Genomic DNA, 17,441 nt, shown 5'->3' on the forward strand with positions numbered 1-17,441 from the left:
AAAAAAGCCCCTGCCCCCCCCCCCCACACACACACATACTTGGCTTCTGTCCCAATCGAGTTCAGAGCTCATCCAAGATCACAGCCAGGGAGACCCTCCGCTTTGCCCCCACTCCGGTTGCACTGACCCTGGAAACCTCACGGGGCAGCACCCCAGGGAAGACAAGAGAAGTCTGACGGGATGCGGTATCGGCTAGAAAGTAGACTTTACCCTTTGGCCTCCTAACTCCCTATAAAGTATATTTAAGGGGGGGGGGGACGTAATACTCCTAGAATGTTCTAGAACAGGGGTCCCCAAACTTTTTACACAAGGGGCCAGTTCACTGTCCCTCAGACCGTTGGAGGGCCACCACATACAGTGCTCCTCTCACTGACCACCAATGACAGAGGTGCCCCTTCCGGAAGTGCAGCGGGGCCCGGATAAATGGCCTCAGGGGGCCGCATGTGGCCCGTGGGCCGTAGTTTGGGGACGCCTGTTCTAGAATGAGATAGTGGTTGTGCAACTTTTGTGACTACTAAAAATGACTAGGTGGTACATTTTAAAAGGGTAAACTCTGTGGCATGTGAATCATATCTTAATATTTTTGAAGGTTCCCAACGCACTATTTAAAAATAGCAAAAACTGGACATGACCAAAAGAGGCCTATTAATAGGACAGTTTGTACTCTGTGGCATAAACAGAATTGAACGGAAGTGCAGGGCGACTGAAAGGCATGCATTATGCAGAGGGTCAATATGTGAACATTTAAATGCATATATAAGTGGGAGAGCAAGAGAGAGAGGTGACATCCAGCAGAAACAGACATAAAAGCAGATAGCAGAGCAGGGACAGGTCTTCATATAGCCCAGCACGAGTCACCTATATATAAGTCACGTGGAGCCCAGGGGCTGAGACCACGGCCACTTCCTGCTCTTGCCAGCATAGACAGAGAACAGCATTTCCTTTGTAAAGTATTCCCATGTACTCTGGTTTAACTCTCAAGACAGCCCGAGAGAGGGGCAACGGGCCATCGTCACCACAGAACAGGGACGGTGCTGAAGACTGCAGCCTTCAGAACTGGGACTGGCAACCCAGTCCCCACTGCCTCCATGTTATGGGAGATCCAAATTTTCCCAGCAAAAACAGAGATTAAAACAAAAAACAAACGCTAAAGGCCAGCTGCGATCCCTACCAATTCTTTCTGGGATCACTAAAAATAAAAAGGAGGTTGGGCCAAGGAGAGAGCGGTCTGCCGGGCAGGAGGCTTGGCAGCGGCCCTGAGCTCACCTTGCGGCAGCCCTGCAGACAGGAAGGGGAGCTGCCCTGCTGAGCATGCTCCCGGCCCCTTCTGGCACACCAGGCTGACAGGCAGGACAGCTGGTGTGTGCCCAGGAGGGTCCCAGCTGCCTGGCGGTCAGTGAGAGGCCCTGAACGGTCACTCCAACCCTGAGGAGCATGCACCACGCTCCAACCCCACTGTCAGAAAAGGGACCTCCCAAGCCACGCCTCAGTCCCCTAGTGACCGAGCCCTACTTCCGGCACAGCCTTTCTCAGTGGCCACGATGGGGTGGGGGGAGAGAGAGGGGTCCTCTCTACACAGAATTTAGGTGGCCCAGCCAAGGTCACCCCTTGTATGGCCCACAGTGCTGCTTCAGGAGGCCCAGGGACCCAGGGGCTCCCAGGATACGGACTCCCGAGGAAGGCACACAGATGAGACCGAGGGGAGGTGCTGGCAGGCCAGCAGGAGGACGCTTCTCCCTTCCCGGCCCCCTGTGCCTCCCTTCCCTCCCCCCTGCGTCTCCCTCTCCTCCTGCTGTCTCTGCAGCAGCCTTGATGCTGCAGCAAACTCCTCTGGGCCAGAGGCAGTGGCAGAGAGGGAGAAACGATCTTTCACACAGCTGTGGAGGCAGGGAGCGGGGGAAGCCAGCTTCCACCCATTGAGACATGAGTGAGTGGGGGTGGGGGACATCCAAATGACCTTGCAGCTCATGAGTCTCTTCCCTTTCCAAGGACCTGCAGCAGCTCAGACCAGAAAAGGTCTGTTTCCCAGTCCTGGTTGGCAGCCCCCTCCCCTTCCAGCACTCAGGGTGGCGGTCCAGGCGCTGCTGGGGACCACATCAGCGCCTCCCTGTATAGGACTCGGCAGGGGGGGGGGGGGGACGACTGCACAATGGCAGCAGGAAGGAGAAAGTGTCAGGGGCCAGCTGCTGGGCATGGGAGACATGGCTGGGACAGAGAGCCAGCCACACTTTGCCCTTTAACTTCCCCGTCAGAATGCTGGGCTCAGAACCTGCCTGCTGGCCACGCACAGTCCACTGCAGCGGGCACCGTGACTCCAGCACGAGGGCAGCCTTTCCTTCTGCTCGCTCCCTACCCCCAGCCCGGGAGAAGGCAAGCTGAGGCCCCGGTCTGCTGGGCACAGGGCCTGGTGGCCACGGGGGGATGGTTGCAGGGTTCAGGCTCCAAAGAAAGACCCAGAGGCGACAGCAAGGGTCAATGCTTGGGCACCAGAGAGGTACCAGGCCACTTCCTCAGGATGTGAAAAATGCCTGTCCTTCCCAGGGGAGTAGGAGGGTAGGTGATGGAGGAAGAGAGGGAGAAAGAGAGACGGGAGACAGAACTCACTCTGTTGCCAAAGGACAGTGTCCAAGGCCTCACTGAGCCCAGCAGCAGGAAGTTGTCCCCATTATACACTGCTCTGGGCCTGGATATGCAACTGGCAGGTAAACAGGCTGGCCACGGAGACCCAACCCCTAGGACAGCTGCAGTCCTCCTGGCTACCTCTGACAAGAACAGCGGGCTGATGCCCTGGCTGGTTGGCTCAGTGGTAGAGTGTCAGCCTGGCGTGCAGGAGTCCCGGGTTCGATTCCCGGCCAGGGCACACAGGAGAAGCGCCCATCTGCTTCTCCACCCCTCCCCCTCTCCTTCCTCTCTGTCTCTCTCTTCCCCTCCCGCAGCCGAGGCTCCATTGGAGCAAAGATGGCCCGGGCGCTGGGGATGGCTCTGTGGCCTCTGCCTCAGGCGCTAGAATGGCTCTGGATGCAACAGAGCAACGCCCCAGAGGGGCAGAACATCGCCCCATGGTAGGCATGCCGGGTGGGTCCCGGTCAGGCACATGCGGGAGTCTGTCTGACTGCCTCCCCGTTTCCAGCTTTGGAAAAATGAAAAAAAAAAAAAAAAAAAAAAAAAGAACAGCGGGCTGAGCCAGCCCCTTGGACTGCCCCCTCACTGGCTGCAAGTCCCCCGGGACTGGTGGGTCCCTCTCTGCCTGCTCTGCTCTGGCTCTCTCTGACCCTGGGCTGAAGGCACAGAACCCACCGAGGGAAGCAGCCCTGTGCGCTGAGGCCTGGCAGCACTGGGACCCTCCCCTCGGAACCCACACTCTGCAGGCAGTGCACCTGTGCTTGGTCCCACATGGCAGCCCTGAAGCACCCTGCGCCCTCCTTCCTGGACCTTGGCTGCCGTGTTGCTGTTCAAACCTGGGAGGCTCCCTGCCACAGGCTGGCTTTGACCAGCAGAGCTGCCCGAGACCCGGCCTCTCTTCCTGTCTTCCCTTCTGTTCCCGTCTGTTCTCTTTTCTCCAAAACCCAAAAGTGCCTTTGCTGCCCTTTGCCTCACCCCTGGCCCCGCAGGGATCCTGCAAAGCAACGCACCAATGACATCAGATCCAACGGTGCCCACTGGTACTGCCTGATATCATGGCTCTTCCCAACCCAGGTGGGCACAGGAAGGAGCTGTGAGAAATGGAGGTGGAGGATTCCTGGGTCCTAGCCCGGCCGGCAACTGGGCCGATCCAGGCAGAGCAGGTGCTGGCTCCCCCGTCAGGGACAGCAGGTGCAGCAGGGGCCCTCAGCTCGGCTCTGCAGCTCATGGCTCTGCAGATAAAGCCAGGGTGAGGCCCAGCTCTCCCTCCCGCCAGGACTGCAGACACACACGGGCACAGGCTGCGCCCTTGCTGAGGATGGCAGGGAAAATGTGGAAGGGCTGGGGAGGACCCCGAGACCCCCAGAAGCTCACTGCAGTGGGGACCTCTTTTCTGGTGTAGGTTCCGGACGTGAGCAACCCAGGTCCTCTCAAGGATGGCAGTGCCCTTCGGGCCTGGCTCCCCAAGCTCTGCCTGGCTGTCTCAGCCCACCACATCTCTGTGCCCTGCCCCCACGGCACCACCTGCCTGCATCGTTCATTTTGGAGTTTGTCCCGATATATTCTCTCCCCTGACGGAGCTGTGAGGTTTCAGGGGACAGAGGCTGGGTCTCACTGCTCTCTGTATCACCATAGAGCTTCTAGCTCTAAACACACATCCAAGGGGAAAGGACAGAAAGCTGGAGACCCTAACCAAGGGGAAGTGAATGGCAAAGACAAGACAACGAGAAAGAGGCAGACCTCCCAGCCCCCACCCAGGCCCAAGGGGTCTGACGCCCACGTTCCACCGAGGCACACACTGCAGGGTGGGGACAGGGCCTTAGGCCCCCTGCCCAGGCTGCAGAAGCAGTCTCAGAATGAGCAGGGTGTCGGGTGCAGAGCCCGGTGCTGGAGCCATGCCGCCTGCCCAGGACCCGGCCCCACCACTTCCTGTGGCGTGACCTTGGGCACATCACCAAACCTCAGCTGTCCGTGGAAGCTAATAATAGTCCCCACCTCGTTTGGCTACTGGAGGAATTCGAACACAATGAGAATCAGCTTTCCCTATTTTGGGTGAGAACCGATGCTTTGAACATACACAGTCCATGCTCAAAAAATGTGCCTCGCTCCAAGGGGCCTCAGTGGCTGTCATCCACACAACGTGCTCATCTCCCAGATGAGAGAAGTGACCTGCTGCTGTCACCTCGGGGAGGGCAGAGACAGGCCTAACCCTCGGGTCTTTCGACTCCCAGCCTGACAGACACTGCTTATTCACTGAGTATTCACTGAGTGCCTCCGAGGGGCATGCCAGCTGCCTGAGCGGGACGCCCCAGCCCCTGCGACCTGCTGGGACCATGGACTGGACAGGGATAAGACAAGGAAAAGACTGAGGGGCAGTGAAGGGAGGCGGGGGGTGCTCTGAGTGTCACTGGAGTGGACCTTATCAAGACGCTTAGCAGAGGGTCCCCAAGAAAGTGACAACGGAGCTCAGGATGAAGAGCAGCAGAGATCAGAGGCTCTCCAGGCACAGGCTGCCTCTCTGCCAAGGACAAAAGTCTGAGGGACCCTCACATAGCCTGATGGCTCCAAGCGCTCACAGAACACTCAGAGGAGCTTCCAGCACTTGGTGCTGACCGACTGTTCCAGCATCAGAGGGTTTGCCTGCAGCCCCCTCCCCCCCCTCTGAGAAGCACTGGCAGAGGCACCAGCCGCGCTGCATCTCACCCGACACAGGGCAGGAGGCGGAGCCAGACCACCCACGCACCTGCGGAGCGGGACCACCCACGCACCTTTGGCGTCCACCGTCTCTTTCACGATGATCTCCACCCGCTCTACGTGGTGCCGGTTCCAGAGGCCTTCCAGGGCCTTGCGGTTCTGGTCTCGGAAAGGCAGGATCTGAGCCACGGCCTGGTGAGGAAGGAGACTGGTTGTGCCACTCGTTCTGCTCCGCAAGAAGGAATCCCGACTCCAAGGGAGGGAGGGCCCCGACCTCTCTCTTCGCCGCGCGGAGAAGGTGGTCAGAGCCATGGTCCCTGGCCTTCCCGGCTTCCTAGCCCAGGAAGGACTAAAAAAAAAAAAAATTTTTTTTCCTTTTTTTTTTTGTATTTTTCTGGAGCTGGAAACGGGGAGAGACAGTCAGACAGACTCCCGCATGCGCCCGACCAGGATCCACCCGGCACGCCCACCAGGGGCGAGGCTCTGCCCCTCTGGGGCATTGCTCTGCCGCGACCAGAGCCGCTCTAGCGCCTGGGGCAGAGGCCAAGGAGCCATCCCCAGCGCCGGGGCCATCCCTGCTCCAATGGAGCCTTGGCTGCAGGAGGGGAAGAGAGAGACAGAGAGGAAGGAGAGGGGGGGGAGTGGAGAAGCAAATGGGCACTTCTCCTGTGTGCCCTGGCTGGGAATCGAACCTGCCCCCCCCCCCCACACACACACACACACACCAGGCCGAGCCAACCGGCCAGGGCCGGGACTCAAAAATTTTTAAGAGACCAACCACCACACGGTTTCCAGCTTCTTATTTTGCCAAGAAAGGAAATATTTAAGATTATCTATCATCTATTATCATCGTTTCATAACAGAAAGATACTGTAACAACAAAAATGGAGTAAGGAAAGCTTCCAGTTGAAAACATTCAGGGTTTTTCTTTGTTTTATCATTTTCCCACTAGCAAGTGAAAACCTCACCAGGGCAGGCGCTGGTCTAAGGACCACTCTGGGAATACTGCAGCTCCACACCAGACTGGACAGGGAGCCATGCCCAGAGGGGCCCTCCGCTCACCAGCCCGGTCAGCACCACAGCACACAGGTGAGCTCTCCGCTGGCATTTCTGGAGACAGGTGTCCGAAAGGGGCTCCACGGACAGCTGCAGAGTGGACTGGGCAGCTACCTGCATCACCCAGCTCAGCCCCGTGCTCTGCCACAGGGCCTGACCGGGAAGCATGGGCCTCGGGTCCCGGTTTGGTTTTAAGATCTTGCTACCAGCCTTCTGGCTCAACACAGAACTCAGGGAGAAAAAGGTACTGAAAAACAGGCAGATGGGTGTGGAATAAGGTAGTTAATTCTGCTTCCCATGGCCTGCCCCACAGGAAGCCAGGTTCAGACCCCAGTGCCTTGGGGCCACCGCCGGAGGGAATGCAGGGCACTGCTGAGAGATGTGACCTGGCCCCTGCTGCAGAACTGAGGATGGGACACACAAGAAAACAAGTGCTGGACACATGCACAGGGCCACCCAGACCTGCTCATGGCCTGTCCGCCCTCTTACCTTCTGCCCACCCTCAAATGGACGGACAGTGGAGCTCAGACTCCATACGCCTCCAGGCCTAATTCCACAATTAGTGGTGTGGCCCTGTCCCTGGGGTCGACCTGCGCCCAGCTGCCCCGCTTGCTCCAACCCCGGCATGCTCCAGGCTGAAGCTCACCTGCTTGCCCAGGTAATGGTCCACCCGGTACATCTCCTCCTCCTGGAAAACGCTTCCCAGTTCCGCGGCCAGCTGCTGGGCTGAGGGGAGGTCATGGCCGAAGGGTTTCTCAAGGATGACCCGCAGCCAGGCGCCTGGGCCCGGACGGCAGCTGCTGTTGATGCTTCGGGCGATGTCCGCGTAGGCGAAGGGCGGCACGGAGAAGTAGAAAATCCGGCCGGCCTCCCGGAGGCCCTCACGTTGGACCCGTGCCTCGATGTCCTTGCTCAGAGTCTCATAGTCCTCCGTTGTGTTCAGCTGGCGGTACTGGCTCAGCCGCTGGAACTGGTCCTTGAGGTTAGCGCAGTGGCCGGGTGCCACATCCTTGGGGCAGGAAAGGGACTCCAGCACCTTGGCCATGACCTCTTGGCCCTGCTCGGTGGGCATCAGAGCAGCCCCATGGAAGCTGAAACTGGGGCCCTTCGCCGCCTCATCCAGGTACAGCTGGAACAGTCCCTGCCATAAGTATTTTTTGGCCAGGTCCCCAGTTGCTCCCAGCAGGATTATGGAGACATGTCCCTGGAGCTCCTGGGCCTGTAGGCAGCCCAAGAAGGCCATGCACACTGCCACTGTGAGCATCTTCCAAAAGCCAGGCAGCCTGGGGAAGACACAGAGGAACAAAGAAGGAACAAGGAAGGGTTGGACACAGCTGAGATGGCCATGATGTCGGGATGAACACGGTTCTGGGCTAGCAAACATTTCCTGCCTGGCAAGAAGCAGCCACGTGTCTCTCAGGAGAACATTGCAGTTCCCCAGCTTCCCCTGCCCTCTCGGCAGGAAGCCAGCAGGTCGGAAACCTGCTCAGTATACAGGGACTGTGCCTGGGAAGGTGGGAGGCCAGCCACTGCTCCAGGTGGAACATTTTGCTCCAGGAGCGTGGGAAGGTGGGACAAGCTATGAGGGAGGCCCACAGGGCTGCCGTGGGATTGAAGCGCTCCACCTTCTGACCAAGGCCAGTCTTTTCCCTGAGCACAGGCTGCCTGGACCATCAGAGCAGCTCAGGAATGGCGGCAGGCCCGTCAAAGAGAGCTGGAACTGTGAGAGAATATGACCCCCTCCTGCTGCATCTCTCTCTGCTTTTCCCGTGTCCATGGGACTCTGTGCACAAGATGATTACTAACAATTGCTCCATCTTAGTGATTAAAGGCATAGACTCTGGAACCAAATGACTGAGTTTGAATCCCAGCTCAACTCCTTACCTTGGACAATTATATAACCTCTCTGTACCTCAGGGTCCTCACTTGACATGGGAGTAACAGAGGTACCTATACCCCAGGGTGGTTATAAGAATACAGTGAGTATATGTTTAGGACAGTGCTTTCCCCCTATTAATTACTATATATTAATATCACTATGGGATATTAATAAGAGCAGCAAACACTGAACTTCCTGTACGTGTGCATTAGAGCTCACTGAAGGCGGACAAGAACCCTGAGAAGACCCAGCGGAGTGGGGACCGTCCACGTCGCCCTTCTGCAGGTAGAACAGCTGAGGCTCAGGCAGGTGACGGTCCCCGGGGTAAGAAGGGTGGGTGGGGCACCCGCCTCCCTGGCTCCTGAGCAGACCACATAGCATTGCTCGCTGCAGCGGCAGTCTCCCCAAAGCGGGCCTGACATCTTGGCTGGTTTTCAGCCTTAATTCGAAGCAGCTGACATGCATGAAAGGCGAGAGGCCTCTGACCTGCCCTGAATGCACCCGAGGGTTCGCTTTCTCTGGCTTGCTGCTCCGGACCGCGGTTTCGGTTTATATGTGCTTAATGTGCTCAACTCGACCCCAAGGCTCTTCCCATCTCCGATTTCCCACCACGGCCAGGGCTTTGAGGGCAAGGCAGGGGAGTGAGGAAGAAGACCCACGGGCAGCAGCTGAGCCTCAGGAGCAGTGGGAGCGAGAGGCCCAGCCCTCGCCGGGGTGTGCTAAGGAACAAGGAACTAAGATCACTGATTGGCACCTATTATAGGGCAGGCATCCTACCAGTTAAGGGTGAACAAAAGCCTCTACAGTGAAGCTTTAATCTGGTTATACAGAGAGTGAAATTGAGATTTAAAGAAATAACAGGAACTAACAAAAGGCCCTGCAGACCGGCCAGCTTCCCTTCTTTCCGCAGGCCCATCTCACCCCCAGCAGCAAGGCACCAACCAGATCGGCCTCCCGACTCGGGCATCAGACCCCCTCCTCCACTTTTCCCTTGGCCTCGTCCTCACCCGCCTTGAGACCCATCCCTGAGATGGCCCCAGTTAGTAGCCAAACCGAGAAGAGGACCCAGCAACAGTGTCTGTGCCGCAGTCTACAGGACACCGGACAGTTTCCTCATTGGAGCTCCCACTGGAGAATCACGGGACCGTCGGAGTGGCCCCCTGGCCTTCCTCTTCCACTCTGCCTTTATCTGCCCTCTCCCCCAATCCAGAGGGACCACAGGACCCCTTCTACTTTTTTCTCCTGCTTTCCAATTCCTGTCCCTTCAAACGCTTCTCTTTCTTAATTGGCAATCACCCCGGTCTGGAGGGAAGGAAACACTGCAAGGTCAGCTCAGGAGACAGGCGGCAAGAAACGCGAAGTCCGGAGAACAGCCTGGAGGAGGAGCTGCCAGCTGGCAAGCCGCACGTCAGAGCTCCTGATCAGAGTGGGCAGCCAGGGTTCTGGACGTGCCTGGTACCAGCAGAGGAAGGAGCTTAAGAACCTCAGGGTGCCAGGATAGGTAGGTGAGGGAGCCCCAAGGGCCAGAACCCCCTAGGCCCACCCCCAGAGGACTCCAGAAGGCTGTGATGAGGGGCTGCCCGGCCCTCCACTTAACCTCCTTCTTACTTAGAGGTCTGGCTACAGACCCCTGACCGGCCCTGCACTCGATTCCTGGTTCTCAGATTAGCCTCCCTCATCTCTTGCATATGTCCCCAGAACTTCCTTAAACAAGAGCAAGTCAGAGATACCAGTTATTGCAACAAGGTTGCTTACTCTGTGATTGCTAAACAACCAGGAACAGCTCTTTCCTGAGCCAGTGTGATATGTGTGTGTGTGTGTGTGTGTGTGTGTGTGTTTTAAAACCTTAACAGTGTTTCTCAAACATGCATGTAAATCTGAATCTCTTGAAGATCTTTTTTAAATGCACATTCCAACCCAGAAGGTCCAGGGAGGGGCCTGAGATGCTGACAGCCGGTCCAAAAAGCATACTTTGAATTGCAAGATTCTGGCATACTAAGCGCTGAGTCTAGAGCCTCGTCAGAGGGGACATCAGAATCAAAACACATATACCTGCCTCTGGCTCCCTTTGCCAAGGCAACAGTCCTCCCATTCAGCAGTCCATAGCAAGTGCAAACGTGGATTTTTCAAAACAGCCTGTAGTAATTTAGATTTGCCCATCCCCCCTGCAAAAACTGGTCGCTCACTTCCAAGAGCCCAATAATAATACCTAATGTTTACTGGGCAGGCAGTGTGCGCAGGGGATTAAAAAGCCCGGTCTCCACCTTTCCTCAAAACCGCCTTGGGAATGAGCCTTTGAAGTGGTGCTCACAGTACAGGTGAGAAAACTGTAGGTGGAGTCAACTGTTGAGTTGCAAAGCCTGAGCCTCAGTACCTGTGACAATGGAGCATGGCATTTGCTCAGAGGACCTGTGCTCAAAGCCACTGCCTAGCTATATGACCTAATTAAGTCACCTAGTCAGTCCGCACCCACATTTTCCTCATGTGAGAACAGGGACACCAGCACGTTGCTCCAGGTTGCTCCAGCATGTCCCCCACTGACGTCCCCCTCTCCCGCCACGAGGCTCTGCACTGCAAGGTTTTTCTGAAGCACTTCCGCCCTCCTCCTTGCCTGCTCGGACAGGAATGCGCTGCAAAACAACTCTTCTAAAATCACATCCTTGCCGTGAACCAAAAAGCAGGGAAGTGGCGTTCTAACTGCAGGCCCTGCTGCATTCTTGTCTATTTTTAATTAATAAAGAAGCAAACCCTTCGTGAAAAGTTTGGGCAGCTACAGGACAGGACGGACAGAGTATCGGGTTGTGAGTTGGAACACGTGGTGATCCCTGCCCTGGTCCTGCTGCTTAAACAACCCTGTCACCCTGAACGACCAGTCTTCCCCTGGCTGTGCCTCACCGTCCTCGCCCATGAAATGACGAGATCCCGCAGAGGATCACTACCATACTGCCCTGCCCGTAGGTGCTGTGTTCTCCAAGGCAAGGAGAGAACCCTCTGGTACCAGGAGACGCCACCGCCTTTCTGGTAGTGGCTGGGTGCTCACGGCCCTAGCCCAGTGTGGCAGGCCGGGAAACACAGGACTAAAATACGAAGCAGTGTGCTGATAACAAAGTGTCATACAGAAGTTAAGACAAAACTCTTTGAAGCTTTACCTTAAGTGTGCAAAAGATGCAGTTTAATTTACAACAACTGCCAGAAACATACTACACTGCCAAGTGTGGGGGCCCGAGGGCATCCTGGCTGCAAGACCAACAGGACACACGTCCATGGTCCAGGCACCCTCAACTGCCCCCAACTCCAGACTAGGGGTTCCCACCAGGCGCCCTGGAGACTCACCTTTGAAAGCACAGCTCTGCTGACCTCCACACAGCTGTGGACACTGGCCAACCAGAGGACCTGGGGCAGAATGGGCTTCCAGTCTTTGTTTTTGCCCAGGTGGAACAGGCAGCTCTGGGGGGCACCTGCACAGCGGTGCCCCTGAGGACGCTCCAGCGGTTTCTGGGAAACCCCAGGAGGAAGCAGCTCTGGCCCTCTGTTCCCAGCAGCCAGAGGGCGGGAGAGGAGCTGGAGGTAAAGGTCAGTGGCTGCAGCCTCCACCCTGCCCCCTCTCCCAACACAGCGCCCACACCTGTGACATCAACTCTTTGTTTGCCCAGCAGGAAGGAGGGAGGATTTCTTCAAATCACAGCCCATGAGTTTGGAATTTTTAAAAGAATGTGTAGGAGTAAAACAAATGAAATTAAAGATCCATTTTAACTAAAACATAAGGGGCCATGCCCGGTCCCTCCTATAATCACCACCTCAAGTGTTTTCCCTGCACTCTTTCCTGTGTGTTGGGGCCCATTGGTGCCACCCCTCACACACGCACACACCTGCACACGTGGGTCAGACCCTCATCAATGACCTGCCCAGGGCTAGACTGAGGACAAAGAAGTGAGATTGCCTCTGGGGCCCTTTTTCCTAATCTCAGCGAGTCCCTTTTCCTGTCACCTTTTTCGGTACCAATCTTGGGTCCCAATGACCCAAACAGTGTGCGGGAGCCTCCCTGTACCTGCACACAAGATTCAATTGTTAAACTTTTAGGAATTTTCCAAGCCAGTTGTGAAACATAGACATTATTAGCAACCAAATTATACAAATTTATAGCTAAATCAATTATATTGGGTAATACATACTAAAAACTCATGACTTCCTAATTATTTCTGTTATATTTTACTATTAGCTATGCTCTTGACATTATTTACATCTATTGTATCTGTAAGGCGAAGATACTCTAACGCATGGGCTTGACCTTGGCCAGTGAGCCTGTTTACACAGCGGGTATTGGCAAAGCTACAAACCAGGCTCCCCCACCAGACCCCACCCCCTGCAGAGCTAGTTGTTACACATTTACCAGCACACTTGGCCTATTCTGCCAAGTCTTGATTTCCAGTCAGGACTTTTTCCCCCTAAAATGCCACACTCAGACAACCAACTGCTACTCTGATGCCATTAGTTTGGATGTCTGTAAGACTTTTCATGTTTAAAATCAAACTGACTTAACTCCCAACCTGCTCCAAATGCAGATCTTCCCATTCTCCTTAGAAGGCACCTCTCTCCTTCCTGGTGCTCAGGGCAGAAACCTTGGGGTCGTCAATGTGTCAGCAAATCCTAGTCTCTGTCTTCAAAACTGTAAGTGCGAAGCTCCCGCTGCCCTCACCTTCCCCTGCTCCCCCCGGGTTCTAGCCCCACCATGACTGCCTGGTACACTGCAGAAACCACCTCATGGCCTCCCGTTCCTCCCTTCCCCTGAGCACAGCAGAGTGGCCGTTTTACAGTCTGGATAGGACCATGTCATTATCTTCTGTTCAGTGGCCTGCAAGGTCTACAGTCTCTGGCCGCCCACCTACTACCTCTTGGATTTCTTCGCCTGCTTCCCTGCCCTTTCTAGGCTCCAGCCGCCCAACCTCCTGCCTCAGGGCCTTTGTACTTGCTGTTCTTTCTGCCTGACCTACTTCTCCCCACATATGTCCACATGGTTCAGCCCCCTCACTAATTTCAAGTCTTTGCTGAAATGTCACCTTCTTAGGGAGGCTTCCTCGGCCGACTATAAAATTGTAAACCTCCCACCCCCATGTCATCCCCTGCTTCATTTCTCTCCATAGTATATATCACTTTCTATGACACCACGTGATAAGTATGTGTATTTTGTTTATTGTCTGTCACCTCTCCCCTCAAGAATGTAAGTGCCCATGACGACAGAGGTTTTTGTGTTTTGTTCACTGTATACCTCCAATATCGGAAAGGGGCCTGGCACCTGGAGGGCGCACTAGAAATATCTGCCGAATGAACAAATAAATCCCATCTGGACAAGACTACTGTCACCTGTGTCTGAGCTCTCTGCATGTGAATGATGGCACCAAGGGACAAATCTCTAATGGTGACTTCAAGCACTAGGAAACAGCACCCATTCACAGCAGCTTACTACACGTAACAATACTATTAATAATAGGAGATATTTATAGAGTATTAAATTATATGTCAAGGTCCTGGCCGGTTGGCTCAGCGGTAGAGCGTCGGCCTAGCGTGCGGAGGACCCGGGTTCGATTCCCGCCCAGGGCACATAGGAGAAGTGCCCATTTGCTTCTCCACCCCTCCGCCGCGCCTTCCTCTCTGTCTCTCTCTTCCCCTCCCGCAGCCAAGGCTCCATTGGAGCAAAGATGGCCCGGGTGCTGGGGATGGCTCTGTGGCCTCTGCCCCAGGCGCTAGAGTGGCTCTGGTCGCAACATGGCGACACCCAGGAGGGTCGCAACATGGCGACGCCCAGGATGGGCAGAGCATCGCCCCCTGGTGGGCAGAGTGTCGCCCCCTGGTGGGCGTGCCGGGTGGATCCCGGTCGGGCGCATGCGGGAGTCTGTCTGACTGTCTCTCCCTGTTTCCAGCTTTGGAAAAATGCAAAAAAAAAAAAAAAAAAAAAAAAAATTATATGTCAAATACCAGGCTAAGAGTTCGACATGCATCAATGCCACATCCTATGAGATAGGTACTATTATTGTCCCCAATTTTAGAATGAGTAGCAAGGAAATGAAGGTGCAGAGAGGTAAAATGACTTACTGGAGGTCAGGCACCCCTGGAGATGAGAGGATTTGAATACAGGAGGGCTGGCGCAGCACTTACTCCCCCTAATCTGTAAAATGCGTGACTACTTCCCCAAATGGCAACATGTATAACACTGTATTAGTGTGGACACTGATCCTGCTCCTCCAACAGATGGGACATCAGTGGTTTAAACAGATAAGCTATTTCTCTTGCATCAGCTACCCAGGCTGGGAGGCGGCTCCACACCCTGAGGTCAAGTGTCCCTGAACACTCACCCTGCTGTAAATGGCCTAGGTCCATTTTGCCTAACAGTGATTCACTCTCCTCTGCCTTCTGACGTTATGAAAACATTGTGTCTAAGCCTGAGTTGTTCTGTTAAAAACCTGAAAGGTCCTTCCAGTTTCTGGAGAACCAGTTAAGTGTGAGAACTTTGGGTTCAAATCTTTGCTGGGCCACAGAGTAGCTGTGTGACCTTACACAAGTAATGTAACCTCTCCGTACCTCGCCATAGAGTAGGAAAACAAGTCGATAAGGACAAAATGAGGCAATCTGTATAAAGAACTTGGCACGATGCTTGGCATAGAGTAAGCACCCAAGAAATGTTAGCTCCAGTTTTTATGAAACCAATAGCATCAGTGAAGGGACTTTTCTTGTTAGCTTTTTGGAACAGTTGCAAGACCAATTAAGCACCGCACAGCAGAAAAAAAAAAAAAAATGCCAAGGAACAGCTAGCTCATCAACAGCTTCCTGACCTCCCTACGGCACTGACAAAAGATCAAAGGGAGGTGAGGCTGAGATGGTTGAGGAGTCCCTGCCCAGCCTCTGAGGGGTTTATAATCTGGCCCAAAGAACACAGGAGGACAGTAAACCCCTACCTACGCAGGGCTGGGCTTTCACTCCACTGCAGAGGGCCTTCTCTCCAGCTGTAAAACAGGGACCATCCCCTCTCCTTAACCTCCTGCTGTGGGGGAGGGAGCCAGAACATAGCTATGAAAATACTGAGGGAGGAAACAGTGGTAAGAACCCTCCCAAACAGCCACCTGGCTCCCAACTCTGGGCAGCAAAAAGAGTAAAACCAGACTTCCTGCTCTGCCCCTGGGTGAGGGCCAGACAGATTCCAGGTGAAGTTGGCTCACAGGTGATGGCATACATCTTGTTCAAAGTCCATCAATAAAGTGAGAAGTGGCCGAACCACAGATGACCAAGCCACGGGTGACCAAAGTGTCTCTTGGTTTCCCTTTCCTTGCTCACAGATTTAACTGTTTCTCTTTTACCTGGCCTAAAACCATCTGACTATAAGAATAACTTAGTAAGGTCCTGGCTGGGTAGTTTGGATGGTTAGAGCATCACCCCAAAATGCAGAGGCTGCTGGTTCAATCTCCAGTCAGGCACATACAGAAACAGATGTTCGCTCTCCTGCTCTCTCTAAAAATCAATAAACACTAAAAAAAAAAAAGAAAGAAAGAAAGAAAAACTTAGTAAACTCCAGCCTTTGGATACAAATAACTTGAAAGTTTGCCTAGAGTGGTTATTTATTGAGCAGCCTTGTATCTCAAAGAAACAGTTACACAAAAAGCTGTCAGAAAAAAATGAGCTGTGTGCAGGCCAAACACTGAGCGTTTCTAATCCCAGATGCTCCTAAAATCTACCAAAAGATTAGCCACATAAACTCAAAAATTCTATCAGCCAGCCATACATCGCTTCAGAGAAGGCAGAATTTAAAACATGCCCACTATGCAGCAGCTTTCTCTCAGCGGCTACCTTTCATGAGCCACGGGCCGGTGGGGGGAACAGGGGAGTGGGTGGGCAAGGAATTCTGCCTCATGATTTTTCCAGAATTCCTCATTTCTGGCAAAACGTTCAAATTTAACTGAGCTGTTTTTCAGATCTCCGGGCAGGTTTACGTCTGGAAAACTATTCATTGGATCAGTGTTTTGGAAACGCTGATTGAAACCTGCGGGTTAACGCACATTAAGCAGATCCCAGGATAAAAGCACTGGGTTTCTACTCTTCAATGAATTGAATTCCAAGAAGCCTAGGAAGGGACCCCCTTTGTCCCTCTGGACTCGCCTGCCAGGGTCCTGGCTGCCTGCTGCGGAACCACCACCAAATAGAACCCATGCCCAGGGATCTGCCCCGGTGGACTTTAACAATTTATTTTGCGGAAAGAGGGTGGGAAGGGAATTCGAGCAGGCTCTGGCCCGCCTGGCTCTCTGAGGCTGCAGGCAGGCGGGTGGTGGCGAAGGTGACTCTTCCTAACAAAGCGCCCGAGGATTGCACAGCCGCGCATGGCCGGCCTCCCGGGCTGGCGGCCCGACCTACAGACCTCTGGTCCCGCGCCGGGCGCGCGCACGGCCGCCGTCCGGCCAGAGGGCCCGCCTGTGGCCAAGAGACGCAGACAGAAAGTGGGGGAGGCAGCTTACTTCGTCTCTCCCATCAGAGCCGGCCGCTGCTCCGCGGAACGTCGGGGCGGCGCGGGGCGCGGCGGGCCACGCTCAGGCCGGGGCCCCGCGCATCCTCTTTCGCGGGCCGGGCCTGACCCGACAGGTGCGCGTCACGCGGGCCCGCGCCTGCTGCGCGCGGGGATTTCGCCCGCGGAGCCGGGGGCGGCGAGCCGGGAGGGTGCGCGGACAGGTTCAGCCCGCCGCCCTTTCCCTGCGCAGAAGCGCAGCAAACCCACCGGGTCAGGACCTCACATCAAGGTGGCCCCGGCGGCGCGCCGGGGATCCCCGGGGCAGGGGCGCGCGCCAGCAACGAGGCCCCGGGCGAGGCGCGCGCGCAGCGGGACCGAGCCCGGAGCGCGCGGCGGAGACGGAGGCGGAGGCTCGGGCGAGACCACGCCCCCGGCCTGGGGTTGTGGGGCGGGGAGGAGGCGGGGCCTCCGGAACGATTTTCCGGTTCGCGCCAGTCCGCGGGACTTCAGAGCGAAAAGGGAGGGCAAGTGGCCTGTCTTCTCTTCCTGGGCTCTGCTGTGCAGGGCTGGCTGCTTCCTGATACACGCGTGTGACTGTGTCGTGGAGGAGTCTGGAGCCTGGTTGCTGGCTCCACCCCAGACTCTGGCACAAAGCTTTGGGAACAGGATCCCTGAGCTGTGTGGGTGGTCTGAATGAGTGGC

The 17,441-nt window shown here is 55.4% G+C and overlaps 1 protein-coding gene across 3 annotated transcripts in view; it reads right to left on the reverse strand.

The window, feature by feature from the left end:
- The window catches only part of H6PD (hexose-6-phosphate dehydrogenase/glucose 1-dehydrogenase), a 30,732-nt gene extending 13,611 nt beyond the window's left edge, over positions 1-17,121 (reverse strand). The window contains exons 1-4 of one of the 3 annotated variants that reach the window (XM_066270531.1): positions 11,585-11,653; positions 8,266-8,322; positions 7,019-7,656; positions 5,391-5,508 (exon numbers count right to left, since the gene is read on the reverse strand). In XM_066270531.1, coding sequence (XP_066126628.1) covers positions 5,391-5,508; positions 7,019-7,656; positions 8,266-8,305 — 796 coding nt within the window. In that variant the 5' untranslated portion in view covers positions 8,306-8,322; positions 11,585-11,653. Of the gene's footprint in view, positions 1-5,390; positions 5,509-7,018; positions 7,657-8,265; positions 8,323-11,584; positions 11,797-16,749 lie in introns of those variants that run through there. The other 2 variants (XM_066270529.1, XM_066270530.1) reach the window with 2 other exon arrangements.
- Between the last annotated feature and the right edge of the window lie 320 nt (positions 17,122-17,441).

The sequence above is a fragment of the Saccopteryx bilineata genome, chromosome 3 (assembly GCF_036850765.1).
Source record: "Saccopteryx bilineata isolate mSacBil1 chromosome 3, mSacBil1_pri_phased_curated, whole genome shotgun sequence".
NCBI lineage: Eukaryota > Metazoa > Chordata > Mammalia > Chiroptera > Emballonuridae > Saccopteryx > Saccopteryx bilineata.